Raw genomic sequence first — 23410 nt, 5'->3', positions numbered from 1 at the left:
CAGTACAGTAGAGTACAGTAGAGTACAGCACAGTACAGTACAGTAGAGCACAGTACAATAGAGTACAGTAGAATACAGTGCAGTAGTTGAGTACAGTAGAGTAGAGTAGAGTAGAGTACAATACAGTACAGTACAGTAGAGTACAGTACAGTAGCATAGAGTACAGTACAATAGCATAGAGTACAGTAGAATACAGTGCAGTATAGTTGAGTACAGTACAGTACAGTGCAGTAGAGTACAGTACAATATAGTATAGTACAGTACAGTACAGTAGAGTACAGTAGTGTAGAGTACATTACAGTAGAGCAGAGTACATTACAGTGTAGTAGAGTACAGTACAGTAGAGTATAGTACAGTACTTTAGAGTACAGTCGAGTGCAGTACAGTAGAGTGCAGTAGAGTTGAGTACAGTACAGTATAATACAGTACACAGCTGTAGAGTACAGTACAGTAGAGTTGATTACAGTATAGTAGAATACAGTACAGTACAGTGAAGTGGAGTACAGTACAGTCGAGTTGAGTACAGTAAAGTACAGTACAGTACAGTAGAATACAGTGCAGTAGAGTTGAGTACAGTACAGTACAGTAGAGTACAGTAGAGTACAGTACAAGTAGAGTACAGTACATTAGAGTACAGTACAGTGCAGTAGAGTACAGTACAGTAGAGTTGAGTACAGGAGAGTTGAGTACAGTACAGTGCAGTGCAGTACAGTACAGTACAGTAGAGTTGAGCAAAGTACAGTAAAGTACAGTAGAGTACAGTACAGTGCAGTACAGTAGAGTACAGTACAGTTCAGTAGAGTACAGTAGAGTACAGTAGCATAGAGTACAGTAGAATACAGTGCAGTAGAGTACAGTACAGTTCAGTAGAGTTTACTACAGTACAGTATAATACAGTACAGGGCTGTAGAGTACAGTGCAGTAGAGTTGATTACAGTACAGTAGAGTACAGTACAGTAGAGTTGAGTACAATACAGTACAGTACAGTACAGTGCAGTAAAGTACAGTACAGTGCAGTACAGTGCAATAGAGTACAGTACAGTAGAGTTGATTACAGTACAGTACAGTGCAGTAAAGTACAGTACAGTGCAGTAAAGTACAGTACAGTGCAGTACAGTGCAGTAGAGTACAGTAGAGTACAGTACAGTACAGTACAGAACAGTACATCGGCAGTCATGCAAACACACATACAATCACGCACACAGGCACACATAAATATTGAAATAATGAAACATATATGAGCGGTGTTAGACTGAATGTGTCGTGTCACACAAAGCAATCAATTATTCTCCTGAATAACTCCCTCCGACCATATGGGGATGTTTTTCATACACTAAGAATATAGCCTTGACCCAGATCCTGAGAGGAGAGACTTGGCGTCAGACCATAATGCCTCTATTCACTTTATAGTGCACTACTCTTGACTAGGGCTCATAGGGCTCTGGTCAAAAGTAGTGCACTACATAGGAAATAGGTTGCCATTTGGGACACAGCCCATCAGTTCCTCTGAGAGGATCAAGAGGAGCCACCTGATTGAATAGTTCACATGAATCCTTCCTTTAGAAACCATGTACTGGGGCCTTTGCTTTCACCTGCCCAGCCATGTTAGATCAGTGATTAGGTCAAGGAAGGGAAGAAGGAAGGATTCAAGATGTATTTGAACAAGACCCTTTTCTTTTTTTATGGTACCTGACATTTGACCCCAAGTCTAATACAGCAGTTAACTGTTTCCCTGGAACTAGGTCGAGATGAAATACCGGGTCTGTGAGAGACAGGGGCTGTGTCCCAAATAGCACACTATTCCCTATATAGTACCCTAGTGGTGAACTAGTAGTCCACTATATAGAGGATAGGGTGCCATTTGTGATGTACTAAGTGTCTATAGTATCTTGTAGCGATGGAGGAAGAGGATTTAAGGCTTGTAGCTTAGCCTTAGCACTTCCACTGTCTCATCCGACCGCCTGAGGAGAGATAATCCCCCCTCTCTCTCTCTCTCTCTCTCTCACAGCAGCGCAGGGCCTCAGACCTGACCTCCCTAGAGGGATCAGACACCCCTATCAGACACACAGGCTCAGAGCCAAAAGGCCCGGACAGGACAGGAACAAAGACAGGGACTCTTTGTCTACATGGAACTACCCGAACAGCTTTGTTTATAAACATTCTGATTTGCTCTATACGTCAACCATAGTTATATACAGTAGAGACAGTCTGTCCAAGAGTTGGTCCAAGAGGCCGTTATTGTAACATTCTGTCCAAGAGTCTGTCCAAGAAGCCATTAATGTAACATTCTGTCTGGTTAGTCTTTCCAAGAGGCCGTTATTGTAACATTCTGTCTGGTTAGTCTTTCCAAGAGGCCGTTATTGTAACATTCTGTCTGGTTAGTCTTTCCAAGAGGCCGTTATTGTAACATTCTGTCTGGTTAGTCTTTCCAAGAGGCCGTTATTGTAACATTCTGTCTGGTTAGTCTTTCCAAGAGGCCGTTATTGTAACATTCTGTCTGGTTAGTCTTTCCAAGAGGCCATTATTGTAACATTCTGTCTGGTTAGTCTGTCCAAGAGGCCGTTATTGTAATCAGACTAAAATAGATACCTTGGTACTTGCTGTAGTATAAACAGACTAAACTAAACTCAGCAAAAAAAGAAACGGCCCTTTTTCAGGAACCTATCTATCAAAGATAATTCCTAAAAATCCAAATAACTTCATAGATCTGATTGTAAAGGGTTTAAACACTGTTTCCCAAGCTTGTTCAATGAACCTTAAACAATTAATGAACATGCACCTGTTAGAATGGTCGTTAAGACACTAACAGCTTACAGACGGTAGTCAATTAAGGTCACAGTTATGAAAACTTAGGACACAAAAGAGGCCTTTTTACTGACTCTGAGAAACACCAACAGAAAGATGCCCAGGGTCCCTGTTCATCGCATGAACGTGCTGCAAGGAGGGATGAGGACTGCAGATGTGGTAAGGGCAAAAAATTGCAATGTCTGTACTGTGACACGCCCAAGATACCGCTACAGGGAGACAGGACGGACAGCTAATTGTCCTCGCAGTGGCAGACCACGTGTAACAACACCTGCACAGGATCGGTACATCCGAACATCACACCTGCAGACAGGTACAGGATGGCAACAACAACTGCTCGTGTTACACCAGGAACGCACAACCCCTCCATCAGTGCTCAGACTGTCCACAATAGGCTGAGAGAGGCTGGATTGAGGGCTTGTAGGCCTGTTGTAAGGCAGGTCCCCACCAGACATCATCAGCAACAACGTCGCCTATGGGCACACACCCACTGTCGCTGGACCAGACAGAACTGGCAAAAAGTGCTCTTCACTGACGAGTCGCGGTTTTGTCTCACCAGGGGTGATGGTTGGATTCGCGTTTATCGTTGAAGGAATGAGCGTTACACCGAGGCCTGTACTCTGGAGTGGGATCGATTTGGAGGTGGATGGTCCGTTATGGTCTGGGGAGGTGTGTCACAGCATCATTGGACTGAGCTTGTTGTCATTGCAGGCAATCTCAACGCTGTGCATTACAGGGAAGACATCCTCCTCCCTCATGTGATACCTTCCTGCAGGCTCATCCAGACATGACACTTCAGCATGACAATGCCACCAGCCATACTGCTCGTTCTGTGCGTGATTTCCTGCAGGACAGGAATGTCAGTGTTCTGCCATGGCCAGTGAAGAGCCCGGATCTCAATCCCATTGAGCACGTCTGGGACCTGTTGGATTGGAGGGTGAGGGCTAGAGCCATTCCCCCCAGAAATGTCCGGGAACTTGCAGGTGCCTTGTTGGAAGAGTGGGGTAACATCTCGCAGCAAGAACTGGCAAATCTGGTGCAGTCCATGAGGAGGAGATGCACTGCAGTACTTAATGCAGTGGGTGGCCACACCAGATACTGACTGTTACTTTTGATTTTGACCCCCCCTTTGTTCAGGGACACGTTATTCAATTTCTGTTAGTCACATGGCTGTGGAACTTGTTCAGTTTATGTCTCAGTTGTTGAATCTTGTTATGTTCATACAAATATTTACACATTAAGTTTGCTGAAAATAAATGCAGTTGACAGTGAGAGGACATTTCTTTTTTTGCTGAGTTTAGATACCTTGGTACTTGCTGTAGTAGAAACAGACTAAACTAGATACCTTGGTACTTGCTGTAGTATAAACAGACTAAACTAGATACCTTGGTACTTGCCGTTTTCCATCTTTGTTGAGTCATAGTCTTCGACTAGCCGGCGGTTCTTGGTGGAATCTGATTCGTCTGGAAAGTAAGGCTCCTTCTCCAGGCTCTCTCTGACCGGCGTCTCATTGGTCTCTTTTGACCTTTGACCTTCGGCCAGGGACTTGAGCAGAGTGAAGTCATCGTTCTCTTGTTCTGGTTCTGCCTCTTTCACCTCTTTAGGTTCCACAGCAGGTTTGGTGTCTGAGGGGGAGAGGGAAATATTTAAGAGGCTATATGAAGCTTCTGCCTCTGGGGGTGTTCCTCTTGAGCCAAAATTAGTCCACTCTATGGAGAGAAATATTGTCCAGAAAGGGCACACCTACCTTCACCCATAAATTGTTAGCCTAAAACTGAGGATTTGTGTGTTTTCATCAACTAAACTTCCATAGTGTATCTTTAAATAGAGAAGCCAGCCACCAAACCACCTTGTATCACTCTGCTGTCTTTCCTCTGCAGCTAAGCAGGGTTTGGCCTGGCTGATTTTCCTCTGCAGCTAAGCAGGGTTGGGCCTGGCTGATTTTCCTCTGCAGCTAAGCAGGGTTTGGCCTGGCTGATTTTCCTCTGCAGCTAAGCAGGGTTTGGCCTGGCTGATTTTCCTCTGCAGCTAAGCAGGGTTGGGCCTGGCTGATTTTCCTCTGCAGCTAAGCAGGGTTTGGCCTGGCTGATTTTCCTCTGCAGCTAAGCAGGGTTGGGCCTGGCTGGTTTTCCTCTGCAGCTAAGCAGGGTTTGGCCTGGCTGGTTTTCCACTGCAGCTAAGCAGGGTTTGGCCTGGCTGATTTTCCTCTGCAGCTAAGCAGGGTTTGGCCTGGCTGATTTTCCTCTGCAGCTAAGCAGGGTTGGGCCTGGCTGGTTTTCCTCTGCAGCTAAGCAGGGATTGGCCTGGCTGGTTTTCCACTGCAGCTAAGCAGGGTTTGGCCTGGCTGGTTTTCCTCTGCAGCTAAGCAGGGTTTGGCCTGGCTGGTTTTCCACTGCAGCTAAGCAGGGTTTGGCCTGGCTGGTTTTCCTCTGCAGCTAAACAGTGTTGGGCCTGGCTGGTTTTCCTCTGCAGCTAAGCAGGGTTGGGCCTGGCTGGTTTTCCTCTGCAGCTAAGCAGGGTTGGGCCTGCCTGATTTTCCTCTGCAGCTAAGCAGGGTTTGGCCTGGCTGGTTTCCCACTGCAGCTAAACAGTGTTGGGCCTGAGGTGCTTTATGAATACGGAGCCAGAGCCATGGGCTACAGTAGGTGGTCTTGGAACCGGGGATTTTATTATGATCCCTATTAGCTGTTGCACATGAAACAGCTACTCTTCCTGGGGTCCACACAAAACATGAAACAGCTACTCTTCCTGGGGTCCACACAAAACATGAAACAGCTACTCTTCCTGGGGTCCATACAAAACATAAAACAGCTACTCTTCCTGGGGTCCACACAAAACATGAAACAGCTACTCTTCCTGGGGTCCATACAAAACATGAAAAAGCTACTCTTCCTGGGGTCCACACAAAACATGACACAGCTACTCTTCCTGGGGTCCACACAAAACATGACACAGCTACTCTTCCTGGGGTCCACACAAAACATGACACAGCTACTCTTCCTGGGGTCCACACAAAACATGACACAGCTACTCTTCCTGGGGTCCACACAAAACATGAAACAGCTACTCTTCCTGGGGTCCACACAAAACATGAAACAGCTACTCTTCCTGGGGTCCATACAAAACATGAAACAGCTACTCTTCCTGGGGTCCATACAAAACATGACACAGCTACTCTTCCTGGGGTCCACACAAAACATGAAACAGCTACTCTTCCTGGGGTCCATACAAAACATGAAACAGCTACTCTTCCTGGGGTCCATACAAAACATGACACAGCTACTCTTCCTGGGGTCCATACAAAACACACAATACGTGTATAGGGTGTCCAATCAAAACACCATTTTTTATATGTTAACTGTAGGTAATTGTCTAAGAAAACCAATGGTCCAAACATAATGTCTCTATAATAATTCTGTAAAAGGTTATTGCAGTTTTTACCCTTGGAGGACGACTAAAATGAGTGTGACTGAAACAATCGAGGCCAGAGAAAGAGGCCAGGAAATGGCATCGTGTCAGCTAGGCTGGATTCTGTGCATGAATTAAGGCTACAGGCGACCTGACATCTCACTTTACTGTTGAACTATTCATCTTTCTTCTCCAATCCGCAGGACATGAAATAATATAGAGCTAAGATGGATAACGACATGACGTAGTATTTTCATATTTTAGTATACGCTTTTCATATTCATTCAAAATTATTGTTCTTTTTCGAAGATTTCTCACAAAAATAAGCATATCTCTGTGAAATATTAATGAAACACTGAGCGTATACCAAGCTTTTTTCCCCAAGCCGTTTACAGTGAATTCAGCTCGTGTCATGCTAATTTAGCCTTTTGTGACCGATGGAAATAAGTTTCCAGACGACGAACACATGTTAAATACTGTCCGCCCCACAGCTTGGAAACCACTGTGTTAGAGAAAGACCCCACTGAACGATTCAAACATGAATAATCATATTTGTCATAATTTTTTTACATAAGGAAGTTACATTTTATTAGCTAAGTGCATTTTCACCAACTCTTTGTAGTGTGGGTGGACACCCTACACAGTACAGAACAGTTAAAGACAAGAACAACACAAGACCATACTGCATTAAAATAAGATAAAACAGTTATATATTGTGAAGACATCCAAGAGACAACAAAAATAATTATTCCACACTATTCACATCCATATTAAAATGTATGTAATAACAATATTGATTGATTGCCTGAGAAGTATCCACTTACCTGCAGACTCCACTGCTGCTTTCACATCATCTGCCTCTGCAATCTGTGGCAAATAACATGAACAGTGTAAACATTTCTCTGTTAATCATCTTCACCATAATAGCTTTGCTTGTTTACTGTTGCTCCAGTCTGGTTTGATATGATGTGGTTGATGTTTGAGAACTCTCCCCTCCACAAAGTCTATTTGACATGATATTAGTCTGGAGATAGCACGGCGGATAGTTTAGAGAGAGAGAGAGAAGGAGAGAGAGAGAAAGAAAGAGATAGTTTACCTGCTCCTGGATTGGTCTCTCCTCAGTCAGTCGTCTGTTGTAAACTACAGCTTTATCTGCAGGGAAAATAAAACCACATAATATTAATACTACTAATCACCTTTATTATTATGGTCAGCAGCAATGTCATCGTCATAATCAACATCATCATCCACATCATCATTGTTATCATCATCCTCATCGTCTTCATCATCATCACCACCATCACCACCATTCACTATCACATCATCTGAGACATCTAAAACGTGTAATGTAGGTAGAAACAAATGTAGGACCAGCTAACCTGACTGCTTCAAATCATAGAATTAAAAAACTATCTTAAATCAGTTTTAGAAGAAACTTTCTCCTCTGAACGACAGAGAAAGACATTGACTTGAATTTGAGGGGTCCAACATCATCAGGGTATTTTTAAGATATGCCTGCTTGGTCATGTGGGCCAAGTGTGGTTTTGGTTAATGTGGTTTATTGATGAGAAAGAGGGTAACAGTCTAGGGCTACAGTGAGTCCTAACTCCCGACCCGACAGGACACAGCAGCGTCATAATCGGTTTAACAAACAAAAGATAAACTGCGTTGGAAATAGAACGCAATCGGCCTTACATCGCATGCAAACGACCAACGTCACAAACTATTTGTTTATTTGTTATTTCCTGCTCTATTTTAACTTGAATTGGCTTGTTTTATATATAATGTTTAAATATATTTTTAAAATGTGAAAAGGGTTATAAATATAGCCTGGCCTAGTTAAAATTTACTTTAAAAGTGGGCTATAGGCCTAGCGAACTAAAACATATTCACACTGAAACCAGTCATCAAAGATGTAGGCTACCAGCAGGCCATGTACTCACCATCCTCGGCAGGTGTGGGAAAAGCAGAAATCTGGGAGACAGTCACAGCAAAAATCCCGAGCAGAAGGAGAACTCCCATTCCTTTGGACGCCATTCTGAAATAAAATATCCACTCAATCGGTGGCTGTAGGCTATTTTCCGCTAGATTACTCCCGGTTATAGCTGTCTTGGGGGTGTTGTGTTGTGTGGATGATCCAACCGACGATAGCGGTCACAAACTGCTGGATGTTTGGACAGCTCTGCTCTTCCTTGCTGGTGGTGCTGAAACTGACAACAGGGCTGCGCTTGGACTCTACCCGCTCTGGTTGTTACTTGGGCGGGGAGGGGCTCTTCAAATCTCCGCTCTCCGCTGGTGCTGATGGAGCTGTTAACGACCTGCAGTGCTGAAACCAGGACACTCGCTATAATTAACTAGAGATAGATAAACTGCCAGGCTCGTAGTCTTTAAACTCCGTGTGAGCTGTAGTGAACTCACCTGCCGTATGTCGATAGTAGCTACCCGAAATAACACGATTTCTCTCTCTCGGTCGGACCAAACCGTGAAGGAGGAGAACAAAATGAATGTCCGCCCCTGTTCGTGCGTCCTGTCCTGGACGCCTTAGCTTTTTATAGTCGATACTGTGGGCTGTCCCATTTTGCCTCATTGGAATTAGATACATCCATACATACACAACAAGTCAACATGGTTGTGCCCAGAGCAGTGTTGTGTTTCAGATGTTTTCCATGTTCCTCAGCCCCAGTTAATCTCCTGCTTTATGAGCCTTATGCTTCAGATGAATATACATGCTGTCTGCTGATTGGATAGATATGTCTTAATGGGACTAAAGCTTTGAGTAGAGTGAACATGCTGAGCAGTGTGTTATCAGTTGTCCATTGAGGAACAGCACACACACACTTAGTAAAGAACAATTGCTACATGCTCAGGGCATTGTTCTGGGTCTGTCTGTCTGTCTGTCTGTCTGTCTGTCATTAGTCAGAGATTTACTTGATTTCATCACAGTCTGTAGATAGATGGAATTGCTAAGTATGTACATGTAGATATGGTTAAAGCCACTGTGCATATATGATAAACAGAGAGTAGCAGTAGCGTAAAAGAGGGGTTGGCGGGTGGTGGGTGGCGGGCCACATGCAGATAGCCTGGTTAGCCAATGTGCGGGGGCACTGGTTGGTCGGCCCATTTGAGGTAGTATGTACATGATTGTATAGTTAAAGTGACTATGCATATAGGATAAACAGAGTAGCAGCAGCGTAAGAGGGGTTGGGGGGGCACACAATGTAAATAGTCCGGGCAGCCATTTGATTACCTGTTCAGGAGTCTTATGGCTTGGGGGTAAAAACGGTTGAGAGGCCTTTTTGTCCTAGTCTCTGACCTCCTCCCTATAGACTGTCTTGTCGTTGTCGGTGATCAGGGCTACCACAGTTGTGTCGTCTGAAAACTTAATGATGGCGCTGGAGTCGTGTCTGGCCATGCAGTCGTGGGTGAACAGGGAATACAGGAGGGGACTGAGCACGCACCCCTGGGGGGCTCCAGTATTGAGGATCAGCATGGAAGATGTGTTGCTACCTACCCTCACCACCTGGGGGCGGCCTGTCAGGAAGTCCAGCAGGAGTTAGATGAGGAGCAGGAGGTAGATGAGGAGCAGGAGGTAGATGAGGAGCAGGAGGCAGATGAGGAGCAGGAGGCAGATGAGGAGCAGGAGGCAGATGAGGAGCAGGAGGCAGATGAGAGGAGAAGGTAGAGGAGAAGAGATGGTAGAAGAGGACTGGTTCCCAACATGATAATGCTCTTCCTCTCTACAGCACCATACATATCAAAGCTTAGCTACCATGTCCCTGTGATCAGTGTGTATCTACTGCCCTCTAGTGTGCTTTATATCAGTGTCAGAAGGCCCTGGTTCTCCTGTAGTCCAAGTCAGCAGTCCACATAGTATGGAACTGACACTGTCATTATGGGACATTCAGTATGGATGAGGTACGGAGCATGAGTCACTCAGTGAAAGTCTGCATGCTGTATGTATGCTGTGGGCTCCTAAGTGGCACAGCGGTCTAAAGCCCTGCATCTCAGTGCAAGAGGCATCAGTGTAGTTCTTGGTTCGAATCCAGGATGTATCACATCTGGCCGTGATTGGGAGTCCCATAAGGCGGTGGATCATTGGCCCAGCATCGTTCAGGTTTGGCCGGGGTAGGCGGTCATTGTAAATAAGAATTAGTTCTTAACTGACTTGCCTGGTTAAATAAAGATAATAAATCATACTACTCTATATAAAAGAAAACTAAATGAGTATGACATGCTGGCATTTTAAAGAATACTCAATGTTAACAAGTTTCACATACTGGTAGTTCTACCTCAAAATGTTCTATTCTCACTGAACCATGCTGTCTACTAACACATGGTAGTTCATCATAGCCCTGCCTTGCAGTAGGTGCACAACTTCCTTCCTGTTTCCTGACGATATTGAAACCATCAAACCTTTCTCATTGTGATCTGAGAGCATCTAATTGTAAGTATTATGATATGTAATGTATGTCTTATGATTATGGGGTTATAGAGATACATGTTTCAAATGTTGCTCTAGGTGCCGCAGTACATGTAATACTTTATAGGTAGTATGTTATATGTATTGTGATCATGTTTTACATACTTAATACAATATGTTTCCTGTTCCTTTTACTTGTCTGTCTCAGCAGTCAGTTTGTGTCCCAAATGGCACCCTATTCCCTATACAGTTTACTACACAGATCCCTATTGGCCCTTATCAAAAGTAGTAGAATATATAGGCTAGGGAATAAGATGCCATTAGGGACATAGCCTCATGTCACCCCCATGGTCAACACATACACATACTGTAAACTGCACTGCTCTGAGACTGGGATGGTGGAACTCTGAGGGTTCATCTTAAACTATACCCTTCTACACCTCATAATATAGTCCACTGCTTTGACCAGATCACATAGCACCATGATGTAGAGCACTGTTCTCAACCAGGAAGTTTCAAATGTTGAGGTCTTTGATATAAGCTCCTGAGACCCAGCAATTAATTTGGTCCTCTCTAGTAGACATCTGTTCTTGGTCAGTATCTCTAAGGCCATACAAACCACCTTATTAAGTGTGGAGATGTGACCGTGACAACTTTATCTTCCTGGTTCTTAAAAAAAATGTCTGCCATCAAAATAAGCACATTATGGACATTTGAAAAGTGTATGTAGTTATTAATTATCATTTTTGTGAGTTTGATATTCAAATTGTTTCTAGTAAGTGAATATCTCAGGAATATTTAAGTGAGTTGTCAGGAATGTGTAATATTTTCACATTAAATAAGAGCTAAATAAGAGCAAATCAAGAAATGTCCTCTGTAGAGTATATCCTGATGCTGCAATTATGTTTACACTTACTCTACCTGTAATGTTATTTGTCCATATTTCTGTCCTAATGACCACTACAAAGGACAATTTTGCATGTACAATAAAACAGAGTAAAAACATTTGTTCAAATACATTTATTGGTAAGATGTTTTTTTCTTCATCACAAAAGCACTTATGTTATGTTATTTTTTTATTACAAAACATTTTCTCCGGGTCTCAGCAGGATATGCATAGAAATATAATTAATCATTTTCTGTCATTTTCTGTAGTACCAGTAGCCGCCACTTGGCAGTAGTCAGTACCACATTATGAAAAAAATACTGCCTTCTAGTGTCAACTTAAAGTCAGTGTGATAGATCAGGGTAGCTAAGAAGTTTCACTTTCACTTTTGGAGACAAAAGCAAAGATTATGATAACTAACCCAAGATAGAAAAGCAGTGTTGTTTACATTGGGAGCCAATAAAGCACAGTGGGCAGAACGGGCAAGTTGCTGGGTAGAGCCAAGTACAAGCTAGCGAGATCCTATTTGCTAATTTTAGGACATACTTGCCTTCAACTTGACTTCCTCTCATCACCATATTTGGTGGTTAGTGGAAGTCCGCACCAGAGGCTTCAGATTTTTACCCAATAGGACCTATTTGATCCCCTTTCATCTGTGACTAAAGTTTACACCCCCTTCCTGCCTTGCAGTGGAACCATGTTATTTTATTCCTCATTCTTCCTGCCTTTTCCCAAAGTCAATCTAGAAACTAGGTCCTTCTCAGTTGTTCTGCGTGCAAAGTGAAAGTTAAGAATTGACTGTAAACTTGAGTAACAGGCAGAGTAGAGTTTCAGTTGATCTTTGTTCCTTTCTCCCTTTATGTTTGCATGGATACATTGTCCCAAGCCAATCTGAACTTTCAAATGTTACTCTCTCACTCCAGTCCAGTCTGTGCCACAAGATGACATACTTTAAACTGTATTGTGATAAAGTTTGACATGACAGTCTGTCTGTCTTTGATCTCAGGGTAAAGAGGTCATCATGATTACTGGGACAGGTTGTTGGTGTGTGACTCTCCTGCTTCTCCTGCACAGAGCAGACTCTGGTACAGTACCCTCACATTCTCTCATTGTGTTTGTGGTTGTGTGTATATATGTGTGTGTGTGTCTGTGTGTGATATACTCCTGGCCATCACGTACGTGTATATGATGATATACAGTTGAAGTCGGAAGTTTACATACACCTCAGAAAAATACATTTAAACTCAGCTTTTCACAATTCCTGAAATGTAATCCTAGTAAAAAATTCCCTGTCTTAGGTCAGTTAGGAACACAAACTTTTTTTTAAGAATTTGAAATGCCAGAATAATAGTAGAGAAAATTATTGATTTCAGCTTTTATTTCTTTCACCACATTCCCAGTGGGTCTGTCACGTCCTGGCCATAGAGAGGCTTTTTATTCTCTATTTTGGTTAGGCCAGGGTGTGACTAGGGTGGGCATTCTGTCCTTTTTTCTATGTTTTGTATTTCTATGTCTTGGCCGGGTATGGTTCTCAATCAGGGACAGCTGTCTATCGTTGTCTCTGATTGAGAACCATACTTAGGTACCCTTTTCCCACACCTGTTTTGTGGGAAGTTAACTTTGTTCAGGGCACATAGCCCAAAGTGTCACGGTTTTGTTGGCATAATTTTTTATAAAAAGAAAATGTACGCTTACCATGCTGCACCTTGGTCCAGTCCTTCAGCCAGCCGTGACAGGGTCAGAAGTTTACATACACTCAATTAGTATTTGGTAGCATTGCCTTTCATTTTTTTAAACTTGGGTCAAATGTTTCGGGTAGCCTTCCACAAGCGTCCCACAATAAGTTGAGTGAATTTTGGCCCATTCCTCCTGACAGAGCTGATGTAACTGAGTCAGGTTTGTTGGCATCCTTGCTCACACGCTTTTTCAGTTCTGCCCACAAATTTTCTATAGGATTGAGGTTATGTCCACTACCTTGACTTTGTTGTCCTTAAGCCATTTTTCCACAACTTTGGAACAATGCTTGGGGTCATTGTCCATTTGGAAGACCCATTTGCGACCAAACTTTAACTTCCTGACTGTCTTAAGATGTTGCCTGAATATATCCACATAATTTTCCTACCTCGTGATGCCATCTATTTTGTGAAGTGCACCAGTCCCTCCTGCAGTAAAGCACCCCCACAACATGATGCTGCCACCCCCGTGCTTCACGGTTGCGATGGTGTTCTTCGGCTTGCAAGCCTCCCCCTTTTTCCTCCAAACATAACGATGGTCATTATGGCCAAACAGTTCTATTTTTGTTTCATCAGACCAGAGGACATTTCTCCATAAATATGATCTTTGTCCCCATGTGCAGTTGCAAACCGTAGTCTGGCTTTTTTTTATGGCGGTTTTGGAGCAATGGCTTCTTCCTTGCTGAGCGGCCTTTCAGGTTATGTCGATATAGGACTCATTTTACTGTGGATATAGATACAATTGTACTTGTTTCCTCCAGCATCTTCACAATGTCCTTTGCTGTTGTTCTGGGATTGATTTGCACTTTTCGCACCAAAGTACGTTAATCTCTAGGAAACAGAACTCAGCTCCTTCCTGAGCGGTATGATGGCTGTGTGGTCCCATGGTGTTTATACTTGCGTACTATTGTCTGTACAGATGAACGTGGTACCTTCAGGTGTTTGGAAATTGCTCCCAAGGATGAACCAGACTTGTGGAGGTCTACAATTTTTTTTTTCTGAAGGTCTAGGCTGATTTCTTTTGATTTTCCCATGATGTCAAGCAAAGTTTGAAGGTAGGCCTTGAAATACATCCACAGGTACACCTCCAATTGACTCAAATTATGTCAATTAGCCTATCAGAAGCTTCTAAAGCCATGACATAATTTTCTGGAATTTTCAAAGCTGTTTAAAGGCAACCTAAGTGTATGTAAACTTCTGACTTGAACTGTACATGATAGTTGTTGTGGCACATTAGTACCTGAGTATGACTTGCACCAACATGTGTCTTTAGTGAGGCTTGTACAATCTGAATGGTTGATTCTCTCTCCAGAAAGGTTTGAGGTTCTTAATCCGACTCGTGCCATTGTTGCTGTGGCTGGTGATGACATCATTCTGCCCTGTTACATCAAACCCAACATCAGCGTTGAGGACATGAGAGTTGACTGGTTCAGAGTCAACCTCCCAGACACTCAGTCAAACATTAGAGTCCATCTCTACCAAGATGGCAGAGACAAATACCATGATCAGATCCTCTCCTACAGGGGAAGGACATCGTTGTTTAAAGAGGAACTGAAGAAGGGCAACACCTCTTTGAAACTGACCAGGGTACAAGGCACTGATGATGGACGTTATAAATGTCTTGTTGAGTCTAAGACACATTATGATGATTCCACCATTCAAGTCTACGTCAGAGGTACATTTCTTAAATACAACAACCCATGTGATGTTCCTCCCAATCTCAGTAGTACTTAATCTCCAGTCTCCCTTTGTGTCTGTAGCTATAGGATCCAAGCCAGAGGTTTCCATTGAGGGACAGAAAGAAGGAGGGATGGCTCTGCTGTGTGTAACTAAAGGCTGGTTCCCTGAGCCTGAGTTGGAGTGGCTGGACAGTGAAGGGGTCACTCTGTCTGCTGGACCGTCAGAGACAGACAGGGACTATGAGGGATTCTACGTAGTCAAACTAAAGACCACCGTAAAGGAGACTGACATCAACCGCTTTACCTGTAGAGTCAGACAGAGGCAGCTCCATGAGGTGATTAAGATGGAGACAGAGTTTCACATCCCTAGTGAGTAACATCATTATTGTTTAACAGATATGATTTAATGTTTTATATACAGTGCCTTGCGAAAGTATTCGGCCCCCTTGAACTTTGCGACCTTTTGCCACATTTCAGGCTTCAAACATAAAGATATAAAACTGTATTTTTCAGTTTTTGATCTGTTAAAAAAGTTTGAAATATCCAATAAATGTCGTTCCACTTCATGATTGTGTCCCACTTGTTGTTGATTCTTCACAAAAAAATACAGTTTTATATCTTTATGTTTGAAGCCTGAAATGTGGCAAAAGGTCGCAAAGTTCAAGGGGGCCGAATACTTTCGCAAGGCACTGTATATACTGTTATACTTTTGTATTACAAAGGCTGAGTAATAATTAAACATAAATAGGACAGTTAGATTCAAGTTTGTCAATATTTTTTGAACTCTAAAGTATTCTAATGTCAAGATAAAACCACATTGGTTTTGTAGATCCAGCTGTATGCCTCCACCTCAAATGAATGGAAAAGATAAGCACACCATTAAACCAGGAAAACCAGGAAATTAGATGGTGCTCATGTTTTCCAGTCATTTGGCATTGAGGCATATTGCTGGATCTACACAACTGATGTCATGGGATGTGGTTTAGTTTTTACATTAGTTTACATTTGAGGTCTGTAAGCGTCTGACAAAACATTCTTTATGAGTGAAATGTCCCTTTAATATTATTATTTGGTAGCAGTGGTTACATGCCACTGATCTCAGTTTATTTGTGTCTTGCAGGTGAGCTGATCCTTGTTCACACAGAAACATGGAAAGTGGCCCTTGCAGTGATTGTCTCTCTGGTCATTGTCCTTGTGGCCATATCAGCTTTCAGTGTCTGGTGGCGGAAAAGTTTGTACAATGACTACAGTCATAGAAAACTTATTAAAGGGTTTATTTGACTGAATGTAAATGTTTTACAGTGACATACACAAGGAGTTGGGAACTAGAACCGAATGCTTGCTAGTTCAATTCCCCGAGCAGACAAGATGAAAAAGATCAGTTAATCTACCCTTGAGCAAGGCACTTAACCCTCATTACTCTAGGGTCACCGTCAATAATGGCTGATCCCTGGTAGTGACCACACTCGCATGGGGAGTTGGGATATGCAAATAAACACAGTTCCACTTCACAACTCACTCTCGTATAAGTTAAACACTTGTATATACAGTGAAACAGGACAAATATAAGCCCCCCCTGTTTGACCTTTAGAAGTAAAAAGCAGACATTGGTCAGATACTGTACAGGTGTATTTAAGGATTTGTATAAAATAAAATTCAGTTCACAGTATAGGGCAAACATTTCTATTTAAAACAACTTTCTCCACAAAAATAGTAGATGTTTTAATATAAGGTTTATTTAAATCTCAGTGCATGGTTTACCTGAAGCACATCAGTGTAACTTCTTCCTTCATGTAAAGGACTTTATCAGAAAACATCTTGAGTACCAGTAAGTCATTTTGTGGACTTTTCCTCAAACTGTTATCTATTGTCATGTCTGTAGATGCATCCAAAGCTGAACACAGTCAAGAGATAGTTAAGTGGTGTCTTACTGTCAAACATGCAGGTTTCTCCTCCAGAAATGGAACTTTGTCAGAGAAAACACTGTGGTTCTGTGTTCATTAAGTATGCTCTCTGTTTTCTGTTTTATTTCTGCAGAGCAAGTTAAAGATGAACTCAGACTTGAGTTGAGTAAGTAGTGTCCAACAGTCCTATGCATGTGTCAAACTCATTCCATGGAGGGCCGAGTCTCTGCGGGTTTTCACTCCTCCCTTGTACTTGATTGATTAAGGTCACTGATTAGTTAGGAACGCCACACACCTGGTTGTCTAGGTCTTAATTGAAAGGAACAACCAAAAACCAGCAGATACCAGGCCCTCCATGGAATGAGTTTGACACTCCTGGTCCTGTGCATTGGGTCATGTTTCCATTTTAATAATTGTCTTCTTCATGGATGTGAGATGTGTTCATTAAGGATGTTCACTCTAACGGTTCTCTTTTCATGTCTGCAGAGAAAAATCTCATCACTCGTAAGCTGAGTAAGTTGTGTCCAACAGTCCTATGCATCAATGTGTCATTTTTTTACTCCCAATTTGATTGTTATACCAAACAACAATTGAAGACAAATAATTCCCATTACATGTGTAACAGAAATGGATAGCGTACAGCAGCTAGTTTCATGGATTTAAAATCCTTACATATTTGACATTAATGCTTTTTATCACATTGTTTTTACTGTCCCCATCCCCCTGCCACACAAGGAGTTGAATGAATTATTCACCATTAAGAATGCTATACTTTGACTTGAATTGATCTGTTTGTCTGCAGAGATACTTGCTGATCAGCTGGGTAAGTAGGAGCACGATGCATTACTAGACCCTTATGGTCAATACACAATACATACATGTATATTCTAAGCCAGGGTTCTCCAACCCTGATCCTGTAGTGCTGCCGTCCCGTAGCTTTCAATCCAACCTTAGTTATAACTAACCTGATTCAATTTATCAACCAGCAAGTTATTAGAATCAGGTGCACTAGATTAGGGTTGGAGAGAACACCTACAGGGTGGTTCTCCAGGAACAGGGTTGGAGCAAAAACCTACAGGGTGGTTCTCCAGGAACAGGGTTGGAGCAAAAACCTACAGGGTGGTTCTCCAGGAACAGGGTTGGAGCGAAAACCTATAGGGTGGTCTTCAGGACCAGGGTTGGAGCAAAAACCTACAGGGTGGTCTCTAGGAACAGGGTTGGAGAGCCCATTTCCAAAGGCTTACAATTTGCATTGTGCAAATAGCACAAAGATGAGTCAAAATTATGTGGTAAAATATCACTGTATTGGAATAATTTTTTACTCACTGCTATGGAAATTTTTACACAAAGAATGATATTGTTTTATTAATTTATTTCAAGATGTTTAATTAGCAAGAATTATAATTAGTTTTATGTTTAATTTACCCACAGATTTAGTAAACATGAAGGGCTGTCCAGGTAAATGAATGATACTGAATTGTATTTAAAATATATTTCATATCATATTTCTGTTGCTTAAGGTATACTATATTATGGTAGAGGGATGTATTTTTACACCATGTCACTTTGGATATGTTTCTGGTCCCGAACCTTATCAATAAAGTTTAGAGATTAAGAGGAGATTTGTCATTGTGTTCCAAGGGCACCACACAGTATACTCTACTGTAATATTACATTACCATAGTTTCTGGTATCCCCTAATTCTGACATACTCTCTGTTTATATTGTAGAACTTGAAACCATCAGAAAACATGCAGGTCAGTGTGTTTGTTGTACTCTCCAGTCCACCCACCTAAAGTTTAGGGCTGGGCTGTATACCGTATTTTACAATATTCTGGTAGTGATGCACGAAAAGTTTTATTTTTTTTTAAACTTTACTTTCCATAACGGTATTTGACTGTTTGGTTTGTTAAATGTGATACGCCGTGTGTTACGTCTATTTTTATAGTTTACTTCGCTATTTGAGTCATCTCTCTCCGCTCTCTCTCTCCATGTCGCATTCCACACAGACCTAGCCCCGCCCCCTGTCACTCATGGAGCGCATTTGTTGTTCCTCTTACCAAGAGACAACTGCATTCAGTCTCCGTATCAATGCACTATGTGCAACAATGTTAATGACAACTTTTCACTTTGCTTCTTATTAATATAAATACACTAGCGTTCTATAATTACACTATACGTTTGTTTCTTACATCTGCAAACAGCTAGTTTGTATTTTCTAAGCAAGTTGGGCCTAAATCTTGTTAGCCGCTAATCGTTAGCTAGCTAATAAATGTACCGAGCCAGAGCAAACGTAACTACCTACTGTATACAGACGGATAATCCCAGTAATGGTGTAGAACTAACTACAGTACCAGTCAAAAGTTTGGACACCTAATCATTCCAGGGTTTTTCTTTATTTGTACTATTTTCTACATTGTAGAATATTAGTGAAGACGTCAACTATGAAAAACACATGGAATCATGTAGTAACCAAAAAAGTGTTAAACAAATCAAAATGTATTTTATATTGGAGATTCTTCTAGTTTGCCTTGATGACAGCTTTGCACACTCTTGGTATTCTGTCAACCAGATTCATGAGGTAGTCACCTGGATAGCATTTCAATTAACAGATGTCCTTTGTTAAAAGTACATTTGTGGAATTTCTTTCCTTAATGCATTTGAGCCAATCAGTTGTGTTGTGACAAGGTAGGAGAGGTATACAGAAGATAGCCCCATTTGGAAAATTATCAAGTCCATATTATGACAAGAACAGCTCAAATAAGCAAAGAGAAACGACAGTCCATCATTACTTTAGGACATGCAGGTCAGTTAATCCGGAAAATGTCAAGAAATTTTAAAGTTTCTTTAAGTGCAGTCGCAAAAACCATCAATCGCTATGATGAAACTGGCTCTCATGAGGACCGCCACAGGAAAGGAGGACCCAGAGTTACCTCTGCTGCAGAGGATAAGTGCATTAGAGTTACCAGCCTCAGAAATTGCAGCCCAAATAAATGCTTCACAGAGTTCAAGTAACAGACACATCTCAACATTAACTGTTCAGAGGAGACTCCGTGAATCTGGCCTTCATGGTCGAATGTGTCCATGTCTTTGTGAGACGCAGAGTATGCAGATGATCTCTGTATGTGTGGTTCCCACCGTGAAGCATGGAGGTGGTGTGGGGGTGCTTTACTGGTGACACTGTCAGTGATTTAGAATTCAAGGCACACTTAACCACAGCATTCTGCAGCGATACTCCATCCCATCTGGTTTGGGTTTTGTGGGACTATCATTTGTTGTACAACAGGACAATGACCCAAAACACACCTCCAGGCTGTGTAAGGGCTATTTGACCAAGAAGGAGAGGGATGGAGTGCTGCATCAGATGACCTGGCCTCCACAATCATCTGACCTCAACCCAATTGAGATAGTTTGGGATGAGTAGGACTGCAGAGTGAAGGAAAAGCAGCCAACAAGTGTTCAGCATTTATGGGAACTCCTTCAAGACTGTTGGAAAATCATTCCTCATGAAGCTGGTTGAGATAGTGTGCAAAAAAAGCTGTCATCATGCCAAAGGGTGGCTACTTTGAAGAATCTAAAATACATTTTAATTTTAAACATTTTTTGGTTACTCCATGATTCCATAATTGTTATTTCATAGTTTTGATGTCTTTACTATTATTCTACAATGTAGAAAATAGTTAAAAATAAAGAAAAACCCTTGAATGAGTAGGTGTGTCACAACTTTTGACTGGTGATGTATATCTGCATGTTTTTTTGCGCAACAGTTTCTTCTAAAACAAAGAGGAATAAGCAAAGCAAGAATATGTATGCTACATGAAGTAGCTAACAAAAACATGCAATGTATCCAAAGATTGTAGAGTCCCCTAGGAAACATTTGTCAACACTTTGGTTCCTACCGTGTCACAATAACTCCTCCCTGGCATTTTCATTTGTTGTCATGTCAAACACTGTATTTAAAGTGCCCACTATTATATTCAAACTATTGAATTGGAATAATCATTTTATTTCCTTGATTCCAACAGTTCACCAAAGTATTTTGCTCTAAATCGCAAGTCAAATCACAATTGCAACATTCGGTTAAAAATAAAGCATGGATTGTTTTCCATATCGTGCAGCCCTACGTGGCATTGTGGAAATGATTTTAATTATTCAAAAGCATAAAATACTGTCATTCCGTCAATTTATTTTAAGTATTGTGATATGATATTTTGACCATATTGCCCAGCCCTACTAGAGTTTCACATGAATATTAATATATTCACATACTGGTATTACTTGAAATAACATGACCACACATTCACATCTACAGTATGTTGTTGTCAATAACCATATATGTCTACAGTAATGTACTGTGCAGTAAGTCCTGCAGTAAACTGTCCTCCCACATATTGATGTTCTTATTTTTTACTTCACAGTGGATGTGACTCTAGACCCTGATACAGCATATCACTTATTCATGTGTCCCAGAGCAATGTACTGAGCAGTAAAATGCAGTCCCCCATATTGTTATGTTTATTTTGTTTATTCTAATAAAGTGTGTGTTTCTCTCCACAGTGGATGTGACTCTAGATCCTGATACAGCACATCCCAGACTCATTCTGTCTGAAGACAGGAAACAAGTTAGATATGGAGACATAAAACAGAATCTCCCTGATAACCCAAAGAGGTTTGATATTGTTCCCTATGTCCTGGGAAAGGAGGGTTTCTCTTCAGGGAGATTCTACTACGAGGTGCAGGTGGAGGGGAAGAATGGGTGGACTTTAGGAGTGGCCAGAGAGTCCATCAACAGGAAGAAGTATATTCGCCTGAAACCTGAGAATGGATGCTGGACTGTTTGGCTGAGGTTTAAAGAATACAAGGCTTTAACTGACCCCTCTGTCGTCCTCTCCCTGAGAGAGAAGCCCCAGAAGGTGGGGGTGTTTGTGGATTATGAGAAGGGTCAGGTCTCATTATACAATGTAGAGGCCAGGTCTCATATCTACTCCTTCACTGGCTACACCTTCACTGAGAAACTCTATCCATTCTTTTATTCTGGTGCTACTGGTAACTCAGACCCACAGGTCATCACTCCTGTAGGTGTCACTGACTAACTGTTTTATATCAAACATTGAAATACTGGTTGTGTGTGTGTTAATGTCATGACTTTGCCCTGTTGGGTGAGGTTTATGACCCCCCCATAAATACCTGTCCCCCTTTTCTCTCCACTCTACAGAATGGACTCTTGGAAAGCCCTGTGTTACCACAGAGAAAGTATGGTAATATCAAAAGGCAGGGGAATGGAACAATAGTTCCCTTTCTCAACCAGTTGAAAGTGTTCGTTGGTACATAAAGAATATGATGTCAGATCAGTTGTTGTCTGGGACATTATATCTGATGATAGGATGACATAAATTGTATCTTGGAAAGTCTACACATTCTAGTTATCAGATTCACATGGAATTAAATATGGAACTATTTGTGAAAATATGAAATGTAATTTTAACTTCTAAATGAGAGAATTGTTTTCATAAGTAAACTATGCTCACTCAGTGGCCACGCCCAAGTGAACAGACATTGGTTGAGAACTATGAAACACGCCCTTCTCTCCTCCAGTACAAAAGTCCGTTGCCGGAAGTTAACCTTAGTTCCCAATGACGTGAGGACTGGTGTCCGTACGTTTATAAGGGCTAATTTCAACATGGAGGTGATGATCACCTCGCTGAAATGGTGTATTTTGACTAGACCAGCCAGAATACAGCATAAACTGATTATGGCAACTTAGTATGAACATTGAACGATTATTTACTGAAGAAGTGATACATCCTAGACTTCAAGTTATCAGCTGCAGCTGTAAACGTATGTGGCCTAGGAAAGGACAGACAATCTCCTAAGAACGACAGGGTACTTTAATGTACCCGCTCTACAACACTACGACCAGAAATATTCTTCAAAGGACAATGGCGATCTCTGCTGGGCAAACCAGTCTTCCATCCTCGACCCATCTATCGAAGGGCAGCTCAGAGTAAATATATATGTTGCATTTTTCTTCACCGAATGGGCGGTTATTAGAATGCATAAGATTCTGTATTTACGGTAGAATAGCTTTTCAAGGTCCGATAGAGTCCCAATCCCTTTGTCACTCCATCTTCCCGCTCTTTCATTCAAACCCAACCCCCTTCTTTTGTGTAACAAGCTGTCATATTGGGTTAGCCCACTAGGGGATTTTCATGACATGATTAGTAATCGATGTATTATCGATCCTGTGTATATATATGTAATTCTGTGTGATTATTTTGGTATTTAGTAAATAAATAATTACACCAATTTGTGTATTGCTAATTCAACTTGTTAGCCAGGGTTCGTGCAGTACTTTATGACCATCCGAATGAGACTGAATAAGTTGACGATTAATGATTGACTGCTATTGATATTAAAGATCTTCAGATTTTCAAGAGATTGGATTCTGGAGATAACTGCTCTATATAAATGAATGCTTCCGTGGTGCCCCAGGTTATTAATGGTTTAATTGTTGCATGGTTTAATTCAATCACATAATCAATTAAACGTTAGGTAATCGATTTGATAAAATAGCA

At 41.7% G+C, this 23410-nt stretch overlaps 2 protein-coding genes across 3 annotated transcripts in view; one reads left to right on the top strand and one right to left on the bottom strand.

Annotated features, from left to right (window-relative positions):
* Positions 1-8881, bottom strand: part of LOC139385273 (secretogranin-3-like) — a 28471-nt gene extending 19590 nt beyond the window's left edge. The window contains exons 1-4 of one of the 2 annotated variants that reach the window (XM_071130440.1): positions 8157-8881; positions 7310-7365; positions 7038-7080; positions 4191-4430 (exon numbers count right to left, since the gene is read on the bottom strand). In XM_071130440.1, the coding sequence (XP_070986541.1) occupies positions 4191-4430; positions 7038-7080; positions 7310-7365; positions 8157-8250 (433 nt within the window). In that variant the 5' untranslated portion in view covers positions 8251-8881. The remainder of the gene's footprint in view (positions 1-4190; positions 4431-7037; positions 7081-7309; positions 7366-8156) is intronic. The other variant, XM_071130441.1, reaches the window with a different exon arrangement.
* Positions 8882-10597: 1716 nt separating this feature from the next.
* LOC139385274 (butyrophilin subfamily 1 member A1-like) lies at positions 10598-21963 on the top strand. The gene is made up of 11 exons (XM_071130442.1): positions 10598-10657; positions 12526-12604; positions 14565-14927; positions 15013-15300; positions 16052-16162; positions 16969-17001; positions 17322-17348; positions 17638-17658; positions 18267-18293; positions 18566-18592; positions 21393-21963. Exons 2-11 carry the CDS (start codon positions 12541-12543, stop codon positions 21926-21928), a joined length of 1497 nt encoding a protein of 498 aa, XP_070986543.1. The 5' UTR covers positions 10598-10657; positions 12526-12540; the 3' UTR covers positions 21929-21963.
* Positions 21964-23410: the final 1447 nt, after the last annotated feature.

The sequence above is a fragment of the Oncorhynchus clarkii genome, chromosome 26, assembly GCF_045791955.1.
Source record: "Oncorhynchus clarkii lewisi isolate Uvic-CL-2024 chromosome 26, UVic_Ocla_1.0, whole genome shotgun sequence".
NCBI lineage: Eukaryota > Metazoa > Chordata > Actinopteri > Salmoniformes > Salmonidae > Oncorhynchus > Oncorhynchus clarkii.
Note: the sequence above shows the minus strand (reverse complement) of the source record. Positions and strands in the feature narration are given on the sequence as shown.